Source organism: Watersipora subatra, chromosome 4 (genome assembly GCF_963576615.1).
Source record: "Watersipora subatra chromosome 4, tzWatSuba1.1, whole genome shotgun sequence".
NCBI lineage: Eukaryota > Metazoa > Bryozoa > Gymnolaemata > Cheilostomatida > Watersiporidae > Watersipora > Watersipora subatra.
Window position 1 is genome coordinate 48,788,101 of NC_088711.1, and position 23,818 is coordinate 48,811,918.

At 34.0% G+C, this 23,818-nt stretch overlaps 1 protein-coding gene across 1 annotated transcript; it reads left to right on the forward strand.

The window, feature by feature from the left end:
- The first annotated feature begins 524 nt into the window (after positions 1-524).
- Positions 525-20,775, forward strand: LOC137394738 (TBC1 domain family member 23-like). Its single transcript, XM_068081501.1, has 5 exons — positions 525-658; positions 4,816-4,945; positions 12,543-12,627; positions 19,421-19,553; positions 20,116-20,775. Exons 1-5 carry the CDS (start codon positions 604-606, stop codon positions 20,379-20,381), a joined length of 669 nt encoding a protein of 222 aa, XP_067937602.1. The 5' UTR covers positions 525-603; the 3' UTR covers positions 20,382-20,775.
- Positions 20,776-23,818: the final 3,043 nt, after the last annotated feature.

Genomic DNA, 23,818 nt, shown 5'->3' on the forward strand with positions numbered 1-23,818 from the left:
ACAACCTTATCTGTGTAAAAACAAAGTCATTGACCATGTTTTTGTCAGAAAGAAGCAATTACCCAACCTCAGGGGCTAGCAGAAGTCTGTGTTGTTATGGTGCTACCTTGAGTATATATAGATATTAATGTTCGCTTTAAGAAAATCATAACCTTGCAAATAATTAAATGTGATGTCATAATGAAAAGGTTATTAACAGCAGTTGGGTAAAGCTGTGTGCAGGTAACTTTTGTAGATTATTGCATGGTTTGTTAAAAATAACACGCGCTGGCTGCAGCCTTATTAGTGTTTATTATTGTACTCTTGATGCCCTGAGCATCCTCTTAAGCCGCTGTATTATTGACAAATGCAGCGTTACGATTGGTCAATGTTGAGTTCAAAGCAATCATCTCATTACCATAATGGCAGCATTCAATAATACCTACTTGACAACCTCGCATACAATAATTTACATTGCAACATCGCCGAGGGAAAAACTATCGTAAAATACTTATTTATAGTTTTGATTACTAGCGTGGCAGCTGTCAGGTTGCTGCCACAAATCAGTTGGATTGCAAACGAGCAGCAGTTGCTCTATTGAACTCCAGACAGAAGAATAACAACATGAAGAAAAAACTTGAAACAAGAAAATCTGCGCAATTCTTGCTATCTCTCGAAGGTACAGTAAAGTTCTGATTTTTACGGGAAGCTAAATTTTTTGGTATTCATGACAATATCAATATGTAATACCTGTAAGTACAATATATGAGTTTATAACATAAGGAAGTAGAGTTATGTATTAGTTTCAATTACATGTAGAGTTAAGCTGAAAGCTCCAAATGTTTATTATAAAATAAGATAGATGTTAACTTTATCTACACAGGTCAAGGCCTTTTAAAGCGAATTAGACCATGAGACAAAAAACAAAAACAGTAAGTTATGTGTAGGCCTATTGCAAAAAAGCTATTTTTGCATAAAGCTGTCCTATAGGCCTATTGTAAATTGGTAAGATGTTGGTATCTGATATAAGGTGTAGTAGTATTTTAAGATGCAGGAGTGTAATGGATAGGCAGATGGGAGATTTGATTTGAGTATTTAAAATATTTATATACTTGTACAGTATCTGCTTTTTATGAAATGCATTGCAACTATCAGTTCAAACTTGTGCTTTTTAATCTCACCGGTAATATCTGCCTTTCATTACCTTCGTATTCTACCTGCATATTTATATCTGCCTTTTTACATGGCATATAAAATATTTTATTGGACTAGAAGCTGTCAGCATCCCAATTCTGCTTATAAATTAAGTTTACAGCTTTTCCCGTAGGCAAATGCGTCATTACCTGCGTATTTAACTCAGGTAGATTTCCCTAACAAAAATTCTGTTTTCTCTTTGCATCTAAAATTTCTCATTTCTACAAGAGAAGTTCTACTGAAAATAGCTGTTGATGTCTGTTGATGTCTATGTCTATGAATGTCTAATTAAATCTATTGTTTGCCAAAGGCATTTTAGCTATAGTTTACAACTCTTCGAATACCTCGCGGCTCTTCAATTGTTCAAAATTAAAATATTTTAATTGTTTAAAATATAAAGTTGACAATGATTGACAAAACTTACTTGTCTATTTACACAGTATTTTTAACAATGTCATTTATTAAAGATGAAATATTGATGTCATTCCTTTGAAATTGCGAATTTTAAACCGGAAATAAGAAAAAATAAATTATAGGTTAAGGTAGTTTTTGTTATTTTTATAAGTTTTTTCTGATGAAAAAGCTATTCAGTTCAGTTAATAATATTTATATACAGTACAGGTTGGGTCATAGTTAATAGTATTTATATACAGTACAGGTTGGGTCATAGTTAATAATATTTATATACAGTACAGGTTGGGTTTTTAAAAAAATTGAAACTGGCTATTTCTTACAATTAAGAATTCCATTATCTGTTCTTCATAAGAATCTGTCATGATGCACCATTCTTCAAGCGAAACTCATCCTGCACTCTGCAGCTAAGAGAAAGTCATGTTAAACCCTCATTGTTATAGTGTCTGGCTGAATAAAGTTTAGACTAGAACTTGAAATAGACACTACATGGTGGCCTTGCTCACTGCCCCCTAACTCTGCTCCGCACCACAATTAACCAAGCTATTGTGTGCGTGCAGCCTTTAATTATTTTATGGTGTATTTTCTAGTAATTGTCTTACTTCATGAGAATATAAAATTCTAAACCAGTAGCCTATTTCAATAGAACCCTTTTATAAGTTCATATTTGCAAAGCTATAAGGGTAGTTCTATCTCTTATGCCTAGTTGATATTTTATATAAATTTTATAAGTAGCCGAAAAGGTCAGCCTACATTCAGATGTATTAACTGTGTTACTTTATACACAATCACTAGTTGTGCTGTAATGTCTGTGCTGAACGTCTGTTGATCAATAAAGTTAGGTTGTTTTTTATATTTTTGTTACTTGAAAGAATAAATATTAAAATGAAGGGTGTGTGAAGTAAACTTGGATAAAAAACTAAAATCTCATTTACAACATTGTTACTTATTGTGTGTCTAGTCAATAGCCATAAATTATATATTAAACTGATCCTCATTTTCTTCTGACTTCAAATATGTAAACCAAACAGCTGTAAAATTATGTATTTGAATGATTATGTAGGCTAAATTCTGAGCATTTCATCTTTTAATGGTTGAAGATAACAATCTATACAGATATGACGAAACCACATACAGTTTTATTTAATCATTTCAAGTCATATATATGTACATGAGCTGAAAAAAATATTGACTCAAATAATAATTATATTATTTTTTGACACAGTCTAAAGCTAAAGGTAAAACCTAAGCCAATTAGATGCAAGCAATGCAGAAGGGTCCTGGACCAGCGCCAACCTACTAAGGCTTTAGTCAATTAATCCTTAAAAATACAAAACCAATGAATGTAAAACATTGCTCCGCCCGTCTTACGCTACCCGCCCCCTTCCCTTTCCGTATGCTGATTAGCCTCAGCCTTATCTCTAATTCTAAACCCGGAGACTACTTGAAAGAACCTCCCAACAAATTCTACGTTACATTTGACAATACCGAGAATAACAAAAACACTAGTATTTGCTAGATAAGCTGTTTATAGCAATATCAAGAGAGACGATTCAAACCACTGGATATGATTATTAGATCTACTTCATAAGTAGAAAGAACCAACATGAAAACCTCTCAAAGTTATTGATTTATTGAGATTCAGAGCCTGAAGCGCCTGGACAAGTAGGGCATTGTTACAACCCTGGTAAGACGGTGTATTGAACTCTGGAGCAAGTCAAGCAGCTGATACCATATCTCAGTAATCCGTAGTTGCATACTTTACTATTCGTTCAGCAATAGATATTGTTTCTGCTCGCACTCTCTTTACAATTCTACCAGGAAAGAAGAGGTATAAACTTAATTGCCTGCGTAAAGGTTCAGTTCATAAGTGTTTTTCTAAACCTGCACTGGTCATCAAAAAGCCACAAAATGATTGATGTCAATGGTTTAGAACCAAATAGGAGTTTTAAGAAATCAATGATGGTGGGTGGTCTTGGTTGGGTGGTCTAATAGACTTTGATCCAATAAATCGTAGTCTGGCTATGATTAGATGGAAGCTCAACATCATCATCTTCAATACCCAGTAAATAACTATATTAATTAGAGAAAGCTGCGAATGACTGCTGAGATTATAAGAAAAATACTATAATAATTTAAGCCAAATGGGAAGTGTGAAATCAGTTTACATGCAAAGTATATTTATTGAATAGAAATGCGGGTTTGAATGTAAATATGATGCGCCACATAGATGCATGATTAGGCATGATTAGAGCAGTGTGAATACAATCAAGTCGACTCAGAAACCAGAACAATGAATGGTTCAGAAAGAAGGCTGTCTAATTCTCATGTACTGCTGTTATCATACAGAGTTGATATATTAGTTAGCTTTGTTGAAAAATAGTGCAATGAAAGCGTTTGATATATTGCCACGAAATGTGTCATCTATGGTATGATTTTTGCATTTTTTTGTTTTTCTGTACATTGACGGGTTTCTACATAGGAATTGTCATTCGCTAAAAAAATAATTGCAGACGGATTGCAAACAGCTCGAGGAGATCCCATGAAACTAAATATTAAAATTTTTAGCTGTTCGCTGCTGTATGAGAGCAAGAGAAGTTTTTATCAACTCACATACTGTCATGTTGGACTTATTTTAATCCATTTTTGGTTGTGTATCTTTATTGCTTCAGTGATTTTTTTAGACTGTTTATATTACGAAATTTGGTCTATAATATACAAATTAGTTTATATATTATCGACTAGTTTATAATATAGTTTTAACTATATTAGCTTTATTTGTTTTAGACGGCTTGATGTGAGTTTGAATATTCGCTGAAGTGATATTGATTGTAGTAAACTGGTATGAACTGCCTCAGCAGAGATTGCAGTTCAAAATTTTCAACATAAACCGAATATCGCTAGCGGCTATCGAAATCGTCAGATGTAGAATTTATAGTTGTTAAAGGATCATTCCTTCAACAAATCCACGCTGCAGGAGAAGCGCATAAAGGACTTTCAAAGCATAAAAACACAGTAAATGCTAGACGGAATGCCAAAAGAGAACTAGTTGATTTTAGTTTCAGTAGCAACCTTTACATCAAGGTAATTCTACAATTATATGGTAGTGAGCAGCTTATTAATGCCCTCCTCAATGTATGGCCGTAAAACAATATAGTTGGCAAGTTAGCTCTACAAATCTTTTGCTCGCCATTTAGGTTGTATACATTATTCTTATTTTCGTTGCTATAGGGGCGGGTAAGCTAGACTCTCGCAGTGAGATAGGCACGATAGTCAACATCTCCGAATGGCAATCAAGGCCTACAGTAAAATTTCATTGCAGCTGTGAGCAAGTGCGAGACCACGAGGAACTCATTCCAAGGTTCGTTTAGCTTTAACGTTAGTATTGCATGTACACTCAGTAGCTGAAGCCACATTGCTCGAGTGTTCATAGACTTATTCCTTCAATAAATCTATTGTCATGTGATATACCATCATATAATCACTAGATCAATGGTCTCTGGAAACACTTCTATATGGCAATGTTTTTTTAGAACTTTATGGATGACCATGACCTAGCGAGTTTCGTCACATTGAGATAAAACAAGTTTATTAGCCAAAGTTTTAATTACTAGAATGTAATCATTTTTCCAAAAAAGTTGATCTTGGTTAAATGTGAAGATGCGATATTTTTCAGTCAGTGTATCGGGTTTGTTATCAGCCATATATATTATACAATGTTATTGTTACTTTGTGGTCAAATTTGGTCTAAATATCAGCGCTGCCTTTCTTTCATGAGCAATTTCTGATCGATCTAATTGTATCGATCTACTTTGTTGCTCTTTGCCAACGCGATGTCGGCTCATAGGTAAATTTTCTGTCAATCTTGTAATCCATCAATTACTTTTAAGTGAAGAACAGTGTTTGCTTTATGAAGTCAATGTCTATGTTGCTAGCTCACTTTCTAATAAAACAACATAACATAACTCCATCATTATCACAGGGAGTACAAGTTAAATTTTATTATGTCTGTAAACCTATAATCTAGCCCTCGCCATTTGGCATTTATCCAAATTCAGTATCTAAAAATAGAAAAATATAGCTTTAGATTCTCTATAAATGCTCAGCATAGCCTTAGCTCCTCCCATGCACACTCGTCTATTTATATCCCTTTCAACAGTCGTCAACATTTGTCTGACGTCAGACTGGGAGTACCTGAGATTCATTACAGCCAAAGCTTAGGACACTTGGAATATATTAGGATATGGTAATTCAGGCTGACTCAGTAGAAGTCTTATGGTTCAGACACACTAGGCGATTTTATCGCATGCATCATGAGGAGGGCGGAGATATCGCTGGCGTGTGCTTAAACGCACTTGAGTGATTCATCAACAAACGATATAATGGGCACGCTCACAAACTGCCAATAAAATTCCGTATCATTAGTTTCTTCGGAGTTGTTAATAAATTTAGGTAAGTCAATATGGCTCCGTCTAGGCAACGACGTAAACAACTTCCACTTTTGTTATTACGCCAATCTCATTTTTACTGATTGTACACTACAAGAAGACATAAAAAAGTAATTCTTGTATTTTTCACAGTAATATTCTACAAATTTTATATATAGTTTACTTTATAGTAGGTTTTTATTTTAAATATATTAAATATTTACCATTCTCAAGATGGTCAACCTGCGCAACGATTGACCCCAAATGTTGGATTTCAACTAAGATTTTCTGTAATTTTTGTGTGTTGTCGTACAGGACAGGAAGTGCTTTCATTAAATTCATGAACATTTCAGTTTTCGTTCTGATGATGTTGTTATCGTAACAAAATAACAAAATGTTGCTTATGTACGCTGGTGAACATCGATAAGAAATAATTGCCCGCCATAAAAATGCATTCTGGAAAAAACCAAACAATCAAAATACATCTCGCTAGCGATAAAGTGGTGATGAAAATGTCTGGCGTTATCGCTCTGCATGAGCTCGCTGAGCGAGTTCTAGCGCAGATAAGCGCCACGCAGCGCGTCATCGCGCTAAATATTGCCTAGTGTGTTTTTACCAAAGTTACATAATATCTCAGGCGGTATTTTACTGCTCAAAGTATACCAGAACAAGCTTTTTCAATGTTAATCCGCATGTTTGTTAGTGAGAAGCAACTAGAGTTGGAGGCTACTAGCTGATTAGAGAAAGGAGTGGTAACTGTAGTAGCTATAGTTAGCGCTTGTTATTCAACTTGTCTATGCTGAGAACAGTGCAGCAGAGACGAGGAAGGGTATACTCTACTGACTTATCTTTGGGTTTGAAATATGTAATTTGTTTATTGTCCTAACTCCTCGTTCGATAAATGAGTCCTCTAAACCTTTTCTTGAGAAAGAATGTATAGCAATATTGTAAGTGACCATAGCAATTGTGGAAGTGATCATAACAGCATTGTAAGTGACCATAGCAACAATGTAATTGACCATAACAACAGTGTAAGTGACCATAACAACAGTGTGGGTGATCATAACTACAGTGTAAATGACCATAATAACGACGTAAGTGGCCATAACAACAGTGTAAGTTACAACAACAACCATGTAAGTGATCAAAAAACACTGTAAGAGACCATAACAACACTGTAAGTGATCATAACAACAGTGTAAGTGACTATAACATAGAGGTGGAACGAGACAGGTTTTTTAAGTTCGAGACGAGACTCTGTCTTGTAAAAATTCGAGACTCGAGACACGAGACAGTAAAATAATGAGCATTTGGTGATGATTTCACTACACAGGTACTAGCTACTTGGTATATATAAAATTAATAAAACTCTTTTTAAATTGAATTTTCACCTAGTGTAAACGATTTAAATACATTTTAATAGTAATATGCATGTAGTTTTTGTAAACAAAAGTGACACAAACAGCTCTAAAATACCGAAGTTGTATATTCTAAGAATTTTGAGCTTGATTGATCATAATTATTATAAACATATTGCTTTGTACATGTATATTTTTACCATCTATTGAATAGGTCTTACTTTTTAATGTAATGTGTAATGAAACCGATAGCCGTCGCTCTACAAAGAAATACTGCAACTAAAAGAACACACGATAACACTTTCATTCTTATCATTTCATTAATGTTAAGTTTTGTTTGTGTATTAACTGTAATGTGTAAATTATATTTAAATTGTACTCATGAATTTATTAATTACTGTATACATGTACATGTATATTCTTATATTGAACTAACAATAAAGTCATTGTTAGCCGAACACGGACTATGGTCGACACGGCCTTTCGTTCGTTTCTCCGTGTCCGGGCAATTTTTACCCGCGATTGGTAGTATATAAAAGAGGCCCGAATTTTATGAAGGACAGTTGTTTAGACACGATACACAGATTAGTGTTTAGACACGATACGATAAAATACAGACATTTTACCCGCAAAAGTCTTATTTATTAAATTGGATTATCCGAAGGGTAATTAGATACGACCCGATATCTGTTTTAAGGACACAGAACCGGACTACAATATATTAACAGAGCCGTTGACCGGACTACATGATTAGACTCGGTGGCCAATATAATCAATAGCAACAAATAGTAACGGACTGGGTATAACTTTAAAGGCAGTTGCCTGCAATCCATTACAATAATTATATGGAGTTGTTGCTACCGCAAGAAGCCATGTTTTAACAACCGTGCGCAGGCGCTTTAGTTCTATTTCCTGTCTCGAGTTTGGCAATAGTTAAGTCGAGACGAGACCGATACGAGACGAGACAGGTCGATACTCGAGACATCTCGTGTCTCGTTCCACCTCTACTATAACAACAGTGTAATTGACCATAACAACAATGTAAGTGATCATAACAACAGTGTAAGTGGTCATAACGACAATGTCAGTGACTATAACAACAGTGTAATTGACCATAACAACAATGTAATTGGTCATAAAAACAATGTAAGTGATCATAACAACAATGTCAGTGACTATAACAGCAGTGTAAGTGACCATGAGAGTGGAAGTGTTTGTGTATTGTGATATAAGAGTTATAATATGCTCTAATATACGGTATATAATGTAAAAGAACATCGCATCAATGTGAAAATCATATAGTTGTAATATATACATATAGGTTATGCTATGTATGTTAAGGTGTGTAGATATGAATATGCATTTACCCTCTATAAAAATATATAAAAATACGCTACAAAAGTTTCAATATATGATTTTAAATACACATTTGAATGATATTCTATAAATTTATAATTGGTGTTTCGATAGACCTCATCAGGCATATCAATGTTATCAATCTTAATTTTTCATACATTACACTGCAGACGTTACACTGCAGACGTTACACTGCACCAGTAAATTTAGGGAAGGTAAAAAGCTCTTTATAGTTTATTGGTTAGCGTTAGTCTGTTGGTAAACGTGTCAACACTAAATTGGTGTAGGTTCGTATTGTTCATCTTGCATAGCCTTGGATATTCTGTATTCTTTCAAAAAATGCCTTTTTTCTGTATAAGCAACCTCTCTAGTAACGCGTAGTCTGTCTATGCTGTTTATGACTACGTCTATGACTCTTTTTCAAAAACAAGTTTTGTGAATGAATAAACAAGCCTCTCTCAGCCTCAGGGGAGTTTAAAATAAAGCTGTTTTAAGATCCAAGGAGCAGAGGCGCAGACTAATGAGCCCACCTGTGATGCAAGCAGACAGCCCTCAAAGGCATTGCATAAAAACATAGACGCCCGTTGTTTCGGCAGCGTCTTGGCATTTGCTGCATATCATGCATTTTTAATAGCTGCCGGAGGTTAGCGGAGCTAATTTATAACACGGTGCTTAGCAGATGACACATCTAAGTAGTTAAATACAAGCCTTATCCCTTATCTTGTGATTAGAGGCGGTGGGAGTTACACGTAATGGGGGAGTCGGTATGGCACAGGATAGGCAGATAATTATTTCTTACTAAACAGAGGTGCAATTTATAACAAACAGAAACATATTCCATCACCCATTGTTCTTATGACCGCTTTAAGATAAAAGAGTACAACAGGTCAGCGGATAGTCTATTCTACAATCTACATAATAAGGTGCTCTGACTTGTGGCATCAGAGTTTTACAAGTAGAATGAGATAATAAGTAAACATTTAAAAGTAAAATGTTAAACAGCAGAAAATTTAAAAGTTAAAATATATACGATGAGTAAGTTTACCATAGAGATCTTGAAGTAAATTAAACCATTTATTTTTACCACCATGTCTATTTACAAATATATGCATGACAAAACCTACAGCTCTGTTCACTCAGTCTTTAAATCCCCAACCTCTTGTTATTGATTACTTGCTAATTAATTCATTCTTGTATGTCGCTCATTATATATCTCTATCATTAATATATAATTATTGACTGCATTTGTTAACAAGTTATAGTTGGATTTTAAATTATGGAACAACTGAAATGAATTACATTGTATTTTTGTAAGACAGTTTGATCTGACACATGACGGTTTTAAAACACAAAGTAAACATAACAAATCAAATTTGTACATAAAAACACGTCGCTATTTGCTAAAATTAATATCCATTCTCATTGCTGTCAGAAAGTGGCTGCAAACTGGATAACCAATACTACTAGAGAATAAATACTCAGTGAGTTCATGAGTACTGACACTGCTGAGTACAATCAGCACTGACAACCCAGCTGACGCTGAAGTATTTGCATGTATTTAAAGTACTTGATACTTTTTCCTACGGCTTCATCAGGATTTTTTAGCTAATTTTGGAAGAGTGTTTTTAAAAATGAAAACAAAACTTATATGGCCAAAAGAGAGTAGTTCGACTAATGACAGGTTCGTTAAATTCTAAATAAAAAAGGATAGACTAGGGTCTAACAACTCCGATGTTCTTTGCAAAGCGTTTATGGCGAAGATGATGCTAGTAGTAACATTTCATAACTCATCTTGTTTTGTCTCTAGGGCACTTCAGTACTTACGCTTGTTCAACAGCAGCTACTTGCTGCTGACTGCAGAGCCAGGTCACGTGTTTTGACTTTGGCAAACCAAACTTCTCGAATTATTTTATTTACATATATAAATCTAAAAGTCCATCGATCGGTGTGTCCAACTATAGCTATTAGAATCTAGAAATAAAAGATCTGCTTAGTACTAGATTTGATCTTGGAACCTCCCATTCATCAGGCAATAACCTAATCAACTAAGCTACGCGAGATGCAATGGATCATTTAAGTCATTAGGTGTTCATATGAGTCGTGATGTTAGTTAAAATATGCATAGCACGCTGCGTTATGCAACATCACTAAAGCTTGCCCTCACTGCTCTTACTAGTAAGTTTAGCAATATGGATAGTAGCTTGCTCAAATTAGTCACTGGAAATGTGTCAGGTTAATGACAAGTGGCAGGCAACTACATTACCTGCCGCTGTTTTAAGCTGTTTTTAATACCTGTGCAATGCCAAGCATTTGGCTAGTATACAGATATGTCTAGGAATTCAAGAACTGTATTGCTAGCATACGCGGAGATCACAAAAACAAGAAATTGCATGCTCTGCGCTGTATTGTATCAATTGCATTATAAAGCGACATTTATTTCAGGTTTACCATTGCAGCAAAAGTTGGAATGTGACTCAAATTTTATGAAAAGCACTTTGTTACACAAATTTAAATATTTTAGCTTGAGCCAATAAAATTCATCAATGAACAATCAATGATAGCAAAAACTTTTGGCTAAAAATTTTTGTTTCATCAAATAATTAAATTGTAAATTAGTCAAAATACTCTTACAAATATAATAAATATGAAACATGGAATTCATAAACTATTAAGATTGCTTCAACTCAACACAAATCCTTCTTAGAAAAGTTGCAGTTTACTTTTTGGATTAATGAAAGCATGCGTTATGAAAAATTCGTTAGTCTACTGAAGTAGGCTGTGGCTGAGGTCTAAAAATATTGATGTCAACCTTCTCTGTCGTCAGCATGAGGTCATAACTTTCTAAACTATTCAGATCTCATTGCAAACTGTTGAAGAATGAGAAAGCTTGTTAAACATATAAAAAACATTTCCTAACTTTGTTTACAACTGATTAGAGTCTTTAGGAATCGTATTGGTCGAATGTCATTATGAAGAGTCTCAAAGAACAAGACAAGATGATAATTTATTCAATGGTGTGACAAATAATTAAATAGGTCAATTCAATTTCACTCTCTCTCTCTCTCTCACTCACTCCTATCTCTCTCTCTCTCACTCACTCCTATCTCTCGCCCTCCTCTCTCTCTCTCCTTCTTTACTGCCCTCTCTACCTCCCTCCTCTCTCTCTCTCTCCCCTCTCTCTCCTCGCTCCTCCTCGCTCCCCCTCTCTCCCCCACTTTCCCTCTCTCTTCCTAGCTCCCTCTTTAAGTCTTTCTAGGTCTCTCCAAGTCTCTCTCTCTTTCACTATCTTTCTTACGCTCTCTCTCCCTCTCTCTCTCTCTTCCTGCCTCTCTCTCTCTCTTCCTGCCTCTCTTCCTGCCTCTCTCTCCCTGTCGCCCTCTCCCTTGCTCTTTTTCTCCTTTTTTCCCAGCAGCCCTCTTTCCCTCTATGTCCCCTCCACCATTTCTCCTATCTTTTTTTTTCCTTCTATCTCATTCTCTCTCTCTCTATTTCTCTCTATTTCTCTCTCTTTTTCTCTCTCTCTCTTTATTTATTCATAGGAGTCTGCTTTCTTCCTTAATTAAGTTTGCCTTGTTTTCTTCCACCATAATATTTTCTGTCTATGAATGAGTTTGAAGTACTTTTATGGCCTGATAGTGAGGTCAGCAGTATGACATATCAAGTGTTAATGTGTATTCCAGGTATACTAACACACCTGCAGAGTATACCGCCAGCATTTCTTTGGTATGATAATTTGAGGATGATTGCTAGCAATTAAAGAAGGTCAATGGCTTACGAGTAATGAGGAATAAATGTTTACCTAGCCTTTATTTTACAGCCACATGATAGTCACAGATGAACACTTGTACATACTTCGCCTCACTGATGACAGACACAAGATGGTCATCAGGTTCCGCAGAGTGGTGAGTCTGAGATGAATGGTCTAAGAATTCTTTATTTTATTGGTGTGTTCAATCTTAACGACAAATAGATTCACAATCATTCATTTCACTGGTCAGACCAGCATTCCAGCATTAATAGTTGCTCAAGTAGCTTGGCTATTAAAGCTTATCGGAGAAAAGGTGAACGGAGGGTTGGCTCTGTTGACCCTTCATACTGACTACATGCTTATGGCTTCAGCATTAGGTCTTCTTGTGTACACATGCACTAGATAACTGCTTGATTTGCATAATTAGTAGTAAATTATGTAGAACTTATTATAGTGCACAATATAATTACTATAAGCATAATTATTTTTAAAATTCACACTTTAAAATTCAGTGTTTAGTCTTTAAAAGTCAAGTGTTTAGTAATATAGCAGTTACTTGCTATATTACTATATAATATGTTGCTAATAATATCATATTATCTAATAATATAAAATAAAATATTGTATTATAATAATATATAATAATATGGCTATATATAAACATCAGCTCACTTAGTAATGGTTGTTAAGCATATAATGTTGAATACCTCAAATTTTATTGGCTATGGGAGACAACTACCATTTGCTAAACTAATTTTAGATATTAACTAGGTAAATGCCCAGCATTGCCCGAGAAATAAAAAAACCTTTGCACAGAAAATTTATTTTTGTTTAATACATGCAACACTCACCATCATAACTATTGAACTTCATATCATGAATAAAGTGTTTGTGCAGTTTAAATAAATTGAGAGAAAAGACAAAACATCTGTAAAGGTGCTCAAATGTGAAATAATTCGCAAGTAACGGCTGGATAAAGTCTGATTTTTTACAATACTTACAATGAAAAGTGAATTGATACTTATATAGTTAAAACGAACTAAAAAATAAGTAAAAACTACGAATATGTTGAATTAATAATAACAAAAAGTGCACAGAAGTGTGTCTATAAATAAAGGTTACGGCTGCAGCAGAAGCTAACGGTCCCAACTTTGGATACTACTATTTTGGGACTTTTCGATAGCCGATACTGACATCAACATAAAAATGAGATACCGAAATTGAATACTTCAGTGAAGCGCATGAGGGTACTTTGTCTGACTGAACAGAGAGAGAGAATGTAAAGTCAATTCCTATTTGAAAATGTCTATGTGAACATTTTCCAGCTTTACAATTTTTAGTGATTGCCCTTTGCAACAACCGAAAGTTGAAGATTGAAATTGTGCCATTATGCAGTCCCACTATAACGCAACATTTAAAATTGAAATGGCACAATTGAAAATTACAAATAAAGAAAAATGAATAATGGATTTGGAAATGGTTTTTAATAAACAATTCAAAAGGAGAGCAAACGCAAAAGGTGATATTAATTCATAATAAAATGTAAATATTTAGCTTAAATCGCAATAAGGATACTTTTGACAGGTGTTATAGATAAGAACAGCTTAGTCTTGTGGTTAGGTGCGCGTGTTTGTGTACCTATAACTGCAAACGCCGCGAGTTCAATTCCAGTACTGTGAGGATTTTTTAGACCTAGATTGCCATAGCTGGACACAGCGACGACAGAAAACAAAAGGCTAACAAAAGATGATCATTGCTATATATTTATGCTATATAAATTGATATTTATATAGCATAAATATGAATGTACAAGGTCAGCAATTTGAATCTCAGCCTAATGGTATATCAGCTATATAATTAATTAAGCTTATTACTATAATTAATTACATATAAAAGTGTTGTTGTAGCAACCTTTGACTATTTTTTATTTAAAGTTTAGAAAATTGTTATTTGAGTAAGTTGATGTACATTGCCAGAGTAAAAACTGCAACTCGCGGTCTTTGATACTAAGAAGAAGTTGTCATTCATGAGAGTTAAAGGGGATGTGGCAGTAGCAGTTAGTGCATCTGCTCACAGTAAACACACATTGCTGACAAAAACTTTTAAACTTTGCGCGCAGGTGAGCGGTAGTGCGGGGCAATGTCAAACACAAACTACCTCTAATCTGTTAGTAATCATATGCAGTTTATATACATGTAGCCTGCAGTCCTAGAAACTGTGTAAAACACAGGTTTTAGCACTGCAGCTATCAAAAGATATATAACAATTTATGATAGTATTATTGGCTGCGGTAAAGGCCACAGTGAAGCATCAAAATCGATAATGAACTTAGAGACTGGAGAGCACAACTCCTGTACTCAAAGCATGTATACTTGAAAACACACAGCGGATGTTTATTAGGTAAAACAGGTCTGCATGACTTTTATGTTTAGGGGATCATTTTTAACCTGATCTCAGCCAATTTTCCGGTAGAGTAGTAATTTTGAAAGACAGCATCGAGCCCGAAACTACATAAAACTGCAAAAACAGTGACAGTTAATTTTAAAACACAGTTTATTTTAAATTGCTAATTGTATCTGACTTTAACTATAGTTAATTTTTTTAAAATTAATTTGGTCTTATCAATTCCTTTACTAATGTTTTTGAAAGAAGAATATTTGTAGCTTTCATTTGTCAGTGTTATGATAACAGAAGAATCTACGTTGTTGATTTGGAATTTGAGGCAATTTATGGTTAGATGCCTTACCTGCTACCACAAGCAGCTTTTTAAAAAACCAAAAACTGTTTTAGCTTTTTGATTAGAATAAGGGATGAGTGTATTGTACAACAATGCCTTCATAACATGTAGCATGCTACTCTTGTATAACGTTCTTCGATCTTTAAAAAATTTTTAAACTCGAAGAACCACCAATATTTTATTACACTCTTGTAGCATCATTTAAAGACTTTGGTCATGTGTTCTGAGAACTAAAGAGAAAGTTGTTTTATAGTATCAAATCTTATTAAATAAGATTTGATACTATAAAACAACTTTCTCTTTGGTGGTGTACAAAACAACTTGGTAATATAAGTTACAATAAAAATAAAATACATTGATCTTAATACTTCTTAAGGCATTACTACAAGCTTATCTTAAACGGCTAATAGATTTATTCAAATAAATAAAAAATGTTTTACATTGCTTTTAACATACTGAAGAGAAGTGTTTGTGTATGCATCGCATCAAAAGATAATATCTTTGTTCAAGAACAGTAGAGCAAAATCATCAAGAAGCTATTTAAGTTTTCATAAAAGCTTCTCTTTCAACTGTCATGACTTCTGTATTGCCTCAATATACACAATGTAAGAGTTGTCATTCCTTTGAAAAAATGATTGCATGTCGGTTTACATACAGCCATAAAATACAATGAGTTACCAAACATCAAATTTTAGTTGCCAAACTTAAATTAGGTTCACAAGCTACTAATCTAGTGAGTACATTTAATTTAGTTGTCAACCCTTTAAATGTTTTTTATCAACTTACATGGTCTTCAACTTGCATCTCAACCTAATTGTTTTTAAGCATTTTATTACAACAATTTTTAAGAACCCTAGGACACTTATATTTCGCTAGTATTTAGTTTCGTGAGTAGCATCCAGAGTAAAATTTCGCTGCAACTTAATTTCGCAGCTCTGATGAGTGCGAAAATATAGTGATGTGAAAATAAATGCAGTGGAACAAACATAATTAGATTTCTCAGGTTCAGTTCACCGATAAGAAAAAATTTCAATTTGGGACTAGTTTGTAATTGTGAACCGCAGGTAGAATGGTGTGGGTGAGATCGATAATGCAATTTGATCGCTTGATGCTATTTGTTTCTTGGACTAGCAATGAACAAAGCTATTTAATTTCGTGTTTTCGCTCATTCGTTATGACAGTTTAAATTCGCACATGAAATTTTCGCGAGAGGATGACTCCGCGAAAACGCGAAAGTTAGATGAGGCGAATACACAAGTGTCCTAGGGAATTTAAATTTTGAATTAAGATTATGCTTAATCTATATGTTACTGTAGCATATTGATATGGCCACAGTGAAAACTACAACACCCTTCGACGTTCTTGAAGGCAAAGTTTACGCATTTTATTATTTTGACTACACGCATGGCAGGCAACTTATTTTTGATAAGAAGCAGTTCGTCATATAAAAAATGTATTATCACTGAACATGCTGACATATGAAAAGTATCATTGAACAATGATGAACATGGAGTACTGTAGTTATAGCTATGTATTTGACTATCACTCTGATTTGTTAGAAAGTTCAATGCTATATGCAAAGCATTTAAAAGTATTACTATTGAATCATTTTACTTTGTTCAAAACTTGAAAAAAATACGTTTAAAGTATTGCAAAAGTGTTGCAAAACTAATTTTGCTAAAAATAAAGTTGTAATCTTGCCTACATTTTACTGCTTTTAATCTTCACGCTTAATCTTAATCTTAATCATCACACTTTAATCTTAAAATGTACTAAAAAGGAGCTCAGGTGTTTATGCTAATTTGCAAGAAATGTATTTCGCGACTGCAATAGCTAAAAAACTAAAAAAGTTTAACATTAGTTAGCTTGAACTTTACTTTGCTTTATTAAATTTATTAAATCTATTTATTTAGCTATTACTAAAATAGTATAAGCAGAATTTTTATTGTTTGTAGTTGCAGACTTTTTTAATGTTTTGTTATATAAACCTACACGTATGTGCAACTATTCATTAACATTAGTTACCATCAGAAAAATGATGTTTTTCCTTACACGCCAAACAAACCTGGCAGAGGAAATTAAGAATTTATCGAAATTAGGAAATCTACCCCATATAATTTCTCCAACTTTGATAAAAATAAGGACATTTAGAGTTTCACCAGATCCTTTAGCCTCTGCTCATGAGCATTTTGTGACTACAATCTTAGACAGATTATTATTTTTAATTGAATAGTTGTTTGCTGGTTTCATTGTGTAATAACGCAATGCAACCACGACAACTTTTTGAACAAGTTTATCCGAAGCATTACGGAGATAGCTTGTAAGCTTCAAGACAAATGGCAGATCAATGGAGCAAAATCTAAAAATGGTTTGACAAAATCAGCAAAGTCAAATCTATTTTAAAATTTTCAAAAGTTATCTTTTTTGCTTGGCGTAGGATTCATGGTGCTGCTTGTTATTTTAGAAAGGCTTCCTTTGAAAAAATGAATGTTCACAGTATGGTGCCCATCTGTGGTTGCTAGCAAGGACTAACCTTTGAGACATGAAACTATAGGTTCATAAAAAGGAAGAAGAAAGATCATCGAAAGCACCTGTTTATATGAAAGGAAGTTAAAAGCAATCAACGCCCACCTACTCTTGAGCCGCCTGATCATAAAGCCCACTCCATATTTAGCTTATAATGTGCCAACCATTAAAAAGTTGTAAAACTTCCATTTAGCTTAACTCCTGTTGCCTCAGAAAACTCTGTTGTGATTACATAGCGCTATTACATAACAAAGACATCAAGCAATGGCTCAACTAAAAATAATAATCCAAGTTGAGAGGTCGCTAAATGCTCATGAGCAGAGACTATAGTATCTAATGAAACCTAAATGCATGGGAGCAAAGGCTACAGCGTCAAAACTTGTTTTCTGTGGAGACGCTGCAATGCCGATTGAAGGAATGGCTACACTTGAAAAAAAATAAGATGTTTCATAGTCTATCATAAAAATATTATAGCAGACTCTACTTTCAAAGTTCATTTTTCAAAGTTATTTCAAATTATGGTCCGAATTAGAAAAAGCAGTTGAGCAATATTTATTATTATAATAATGTTATAGCAGTATATTATGTTATTTTGATTCAACAACTTTTGAAAATTACTTTATTTTTAATCAGACAGCACATGCAGTGACACAAATTTTTAACTAAACTTTTCATGTTCAGATCAGCTAAAATTTCGACCTTAGTTCAAGGATATTATCAGTAAACTTTGAAACTGTTACCTAAGTAGTTGTCTACTCTCTGCATCACAGCTAAATAACTCTTAATACATCACTTGCATCATACTTTGACATATACATGTATACTGTATACCTATACAGTATGTGCTACGTATATACTGTACAAATCTGTGCTAAAAAGTGGTATGAAAAACAGAAATAGAAATAGTCTATTACCCTGTAGACCAGCAAGCAGAACACCTAATAGCAAGCTTTTTGGCTTGATATAAACTTTTTTGTGGTTTCAGCTGACAATCTTTTTAAATCAAAGTTCAAATCAAACTTTTTCTTACTGCTACAATTCTTCATACTTGGTAAAAAGCCCTTTGCATTTATAGCTGCTATTAAAGGCCATAACACCAACCTATGGCAGACTGTTTTGTTCTATAATTCAGTTTCCAAGAGTTGACAAAAAGTACAGGAAATTGTCAAAGGTTTTTACATAAAATCGCTTCAGACTGCTGCCACCAACTGTAACAAACACTATCTGAATATTTACCGGATTGTTTTTTTATGTCCAGCATTTACTGTTTTTTACTTGAATGTTTAAGATGTTTTTGTGTTATTAGGTTATTGAGCTGTTACAATAAAAAAAGGAAACTACAAGTCAACTTAAACATAATATCTTTGCTAAAGAAGTCAACTAGCAGTATAAAAAATGTACCTACTATTTGCTAAATGTATAGATGCATCCTGTATATACCTCTATCATTGGTATATACTATAGCTATTCATACTTCCTGATATATACTTTTGCATCTACACTTTTCTTGCTTATAATTATGTTTATAATCTGTATTTTTGCTGAGAGCATCGTTGCAATATGTTTTGTGCCATGTTCTTATAATATCTGCAACTTTTTCATATCCGTGCTGTATGTTTCTTTTGACACAAACATGTTGGATATATAAACTTTAGCACTTGTCTCACCATTTCTTGAATTGTAGTTAAAAACTATCATGAAAATTACAAGAAGCGCTAAAATGAGTGACATGGTGAAGATACAGTACGGCACTAAAGGTGATGACAAGGTCGTTCACATTACCGATACTGATAAGCTGCATATCCCGGGACACGGAGGTGTGTAGAAGTGCAAGAGTCAATACTATTATTATTATAATTATATATATTATATATATATATATAATACTATTATTATTATAATTATATATTAACTAGGTGAATGTCCGGCATTGCACAAGTAATAAAATAATTACTCCATGAATTTGAGAACTTAAGCTAGTAAATTAAGCTAGTCTAAATATTTACTATAATAGGAGCCGTAAAGCCAGTGTGACGTTATGACTCATCATGACGTTACGAGTCAGCTATGCTAGTAGTTTTGCACTTGCTGCATAAGTACGTGCACAGTCATTAATTATAATCAATTATAATCAATTGAATGTATGGTGTAATGGGTAGTATACGCCAGTCCAAAGAGCTGGAGGTATCCAAGTTGATGTCCTGTGCCAAGCATAATTATTTTTTATTCTTAAAACTTAATTGCTATAACTGGACATCCGCATGACAAACATTGTGATATGTAGAGAATTAAGTTCTACGAAAATAGACACTGCATTTTATTAGGGATTTTGGCGTTGATGCCAAGACATCTTTTTAAACCATGCTTATTTTTCTGCAGATGAAGCGGTCAAGGCTATGAAGTCTTCGGTGTTAGCGGCGATCCCCCAGAGAAGAATGTCTTGCGCAAGTGGACTAACAGCTGCACAACCACTTTTTGAAAGACGACCCTCAATGGTAGCTGAAGATTGTCGACATTTTCTTGCGAGTGATGACGAACTCTCGTTGATGAAGTATAGAAGAAATTCAACAGCGAGCTATAATCGTCGTAGAAAAACATGCGCTGTTACTACGATGTCAACAAGCAATGAAACAGACCATGTTTAAGTTCATTCAATTATAATAAAGTATTCATGTATGTTTCATTTTAATCGTTTAATACAAGTATACTAAGTATTTGATTATAGTATTTATTTTATGCTAGTGCTACTTGGTTGAAAATGAAGCATGCTACAAACATGGAACTGCTAGAAACTTGATAAAGATGTGTACGACTATTATAAGTGAACTTTTTTGTTTTCAGACTGTCTTTTCTATGGAATACTCATATCTTAATACTTGTTTATATATACATTATATACATGTACACTGGTAAACAGGTTTCTGTCTATGAGTGAAGCTGATTGGTGGAGCCTAAACTAACACTACCAACAATGAACAAAGCTGATTGGTACAAGCTGCAATAAAACTACTAACAATGAACTAGACTGATTGGTGGAGCCTAAACTAGAACTATCAACAGTGAACAAAGCGGATTGGTATAAACTAAAATCAGTCTACCCCATATAATTGCTCCAACCTTGATAGAAATAATGACTACTCATTCAAACTATAAGAAAGCTGCCCTACAAAAAATCTGCTAATAAGCAGAACTATTTGATAGAGTTTATTAGCTCTTCATAGATGGAATTGTTGATTAAACTATCAAATGGAATCAAGTTATTTATAGTTTGTGTCAGGTAATGAAACAATCTATTTGCTAGATAGACCTATGTATAAATGGAAATATCTCATAAGTTAGGCCTGCTACGGTAATAAGAATTTCATAGATTAAACAGTACCACAGGTGCAATTTCTATCGCTAATACGTCTAGTAAATGCTTACTAACTAGCCCTACTTGCAATAGGCTTCAGATAAAGAATTTAACAACTCGAAGAAACAAAACATGAGTGAAAAACTTTTTAAAACACTTTTGCTTTTTAGTTTAGATAAGCATCTGTGTCAAAGATATTAATATAAGTTAAAAGTAAAGATGTTAATTAACTTAATTAGTATTTTAATTGATTTATTTTATCTTCACATTAATCAAAACATCTGACAGAAGCTTTCTCTGCGTCAAAGAAAAAACAACTTCAATATAGTTGCAGACCTAAAACAGTTCCCTATTTATTTGTTTGAGAGAATGAGTAATCCAAGGTCACCTCCCCCTTGACACTTCCAGGAATCAAACACGTTCTTTATCACATTCCTATTTGTTTTCTCACAGCTTGGTACAATGTATATTTACTTATACTGTAAGATACTTGATATGAAAACTTGTAAAGCCCAGTTATTTTCCTATCTTATAAGAACTGAGGGTAACATCAACAGTTTCGATAAAACAGAAAGGTACATGTATGTACAATACAGCTTATCGTTGAACAAACAAAATCATGTTCCCAATTGTTGACATTACGTCAGCCCTTTCGAAACCTTTCCATCTTATCACCAAGCAAGCACATTAGCTCACCTACATGTACGGCAATGCTGAGATCATTATAGAAATTTGAGACAAACGTGAGACAAGACCAAGCATGAGGGCTCTCGTCGCTGTTGTACTAGGAGTACTCGTGGCACTCTCATTCTCTCGAAGCATCTCTCTATTGTGCATAGATGGGGGTGAGTTTTGTTAGAACTAGCTGTTGGATTATAATATCAAATTTTTTTTCATATTATGCTAATTCCTGCAAGGCTAATATTTTGTGGAAAAAATTACTGTCGAAGTTTATAGTAAATGAGGAATCAGGGTTGAACTAGTACTTGTAGTCAAAGGTATTATATTATCGCAATTGTGGGTTTGGATGGTTCAAAATAAGCTATTTATTATCAGCAATTAATTGTAGCTTGACGCTGAAGAACATGCATTATTACAATAGCATTTATGACCACATTATAGTGCGTAACAACACAAGAAAAACATATAACTATCTGAGCATATCAGCTTGCTTGTCAGTCAACCTTATGCTAAAAGCCGTGGAATTGAAACTTAGAGAACTGAAGTTGCCAGCTTCTTTTTAATTACCTTTAAAAATGCTTAACTTGCTAGTTTGTTTTATAAAGTCCATGGCAGATGATTTCAATGGCTTTATAAATGCGAGTTTAGCTTGCGACTTAGGTGTGAAAAGATTGTGTCAACTACTTCAGAAAACATTATTTATACCTTTAGCTTTCTTGCAGCAAATATGGCACAAAAAATATATGTGGCTGTTTCCTGTCCAACTGTCAATGCAATCGTGACCATCTCAAGAAAGAAATCTAAATGACTATATTGTCTCTAATCCTTGATGAGAAGTATCTAACCCACTATCACACATTAAAATGAATCCCACCAACACGCAAGCTAGCATTAGTTCAAATGTCTACATTATTAAAAAAGTTAAAAAAAAAACAAACAAGTTCAAGCCACTATATGAAGTAAATTATATACAAGCGTGGAAAAAGAAAGTGTAATAAAATAACACAGCTATATAGCAAATGTAGAACTACAAGAATTGTGCAGCTATGTTATGTAATGTAAGCAGCAACAGGCAAGGGGAGACAAGTGCAACTTTTATATATCATCAATAGCTAGCCCAAGTACAATGCACTGCAAGTTTAAAATCACTGATTACCTTTAATTATTTGAGCTTGAGTAAGTCTGGTAAGTTCAACCAAGCAGCCGCAACAATAGCAATAGCAATAAAATGTATAACTCGGAATATAGTTTGTAAGTTCTGTCAAACCGGTTTCACAGTTCTTGTTTATATTCAGCTCCCAACTTACTGATATTATAGCAATAACTTGTCTCATGCTTTGTGAGTCTCTCTTGAAGCTGTGTTATTTATTCAGACTGCGCATGGAAAGGCCGATATAATTCTTACGAACTTATTTGTATTCATACCATAGTGAGCTAGTGCATTAGCAGTCCTGTGCATCGTGAGAGATCATCAGGTGTAATAAGTGATTGCACAAGTATTCCACAATGCTCCGAGGTAGTAGAGTGGTGCAGTTGGCAGTGTGCCTGGTTTCAAAACGGAATATCGGAGAGCAATTTTCGTGTGATGACTTTATTTTTTCTAACACACCAAGCTTCGGATGGGCGGACAGGGCTCATATTATAGTGAAGAATGTAGTAGTAATTGTCTTCTCTTACTTTCTTTGTTTCTCATCTATTTTCACCTCTTTGATGCAGATTTTTTTGACAAAAGGAAGACTATTTTGTTGAATTGTTTATTTTCTTTATTGCAATGCTTGCTACTCGTGCAGATTTTTTCGCAAAATTGTCACTCATAATAAATCACAAAACCAGGAGTAGTAGGCTGGTCAACAAATGGTTTAAATATTTTCCTTACATGCCTAAGCAACAGGTTGGCTGAACTCTCTGCAAATATCTATAGGTTAGTTATGTGATAGAATATTACTGCTCTATCTGTTCAGCTGACTAGACCAGCTGCCTGTAAGAACCTTTTGAAAAAGATAGTCACTTCCTTTTATAGCAATTACGGTTCAGCAGCTTGTCAATTTA

Excerpts from the sequence above, each read along its gene's own strand:
- LOC137394738 (XM_068081501.1), top strand. The coding sequence starts at position 604 with ATGAAGAAAAAACTTGAAACAAGAAAATCTGCGCAATTCTTGCTATCT. Across the intron at positions 659-4,815 it reads ATTCTTGCTATCTCTCGAAG|GGGCGGGTAAGCTAGACTCT; the intron begins GTACAGTAAAGT and ends TCGTTGCTATAG. Across the intron at positions 4,946-12,542 it reads CACGAGGAACTCATTCCAAG|CCACATGATAGTCACAGATG; the intron begins GTTCGTTTAGCT and ends TTTATTTTACAG.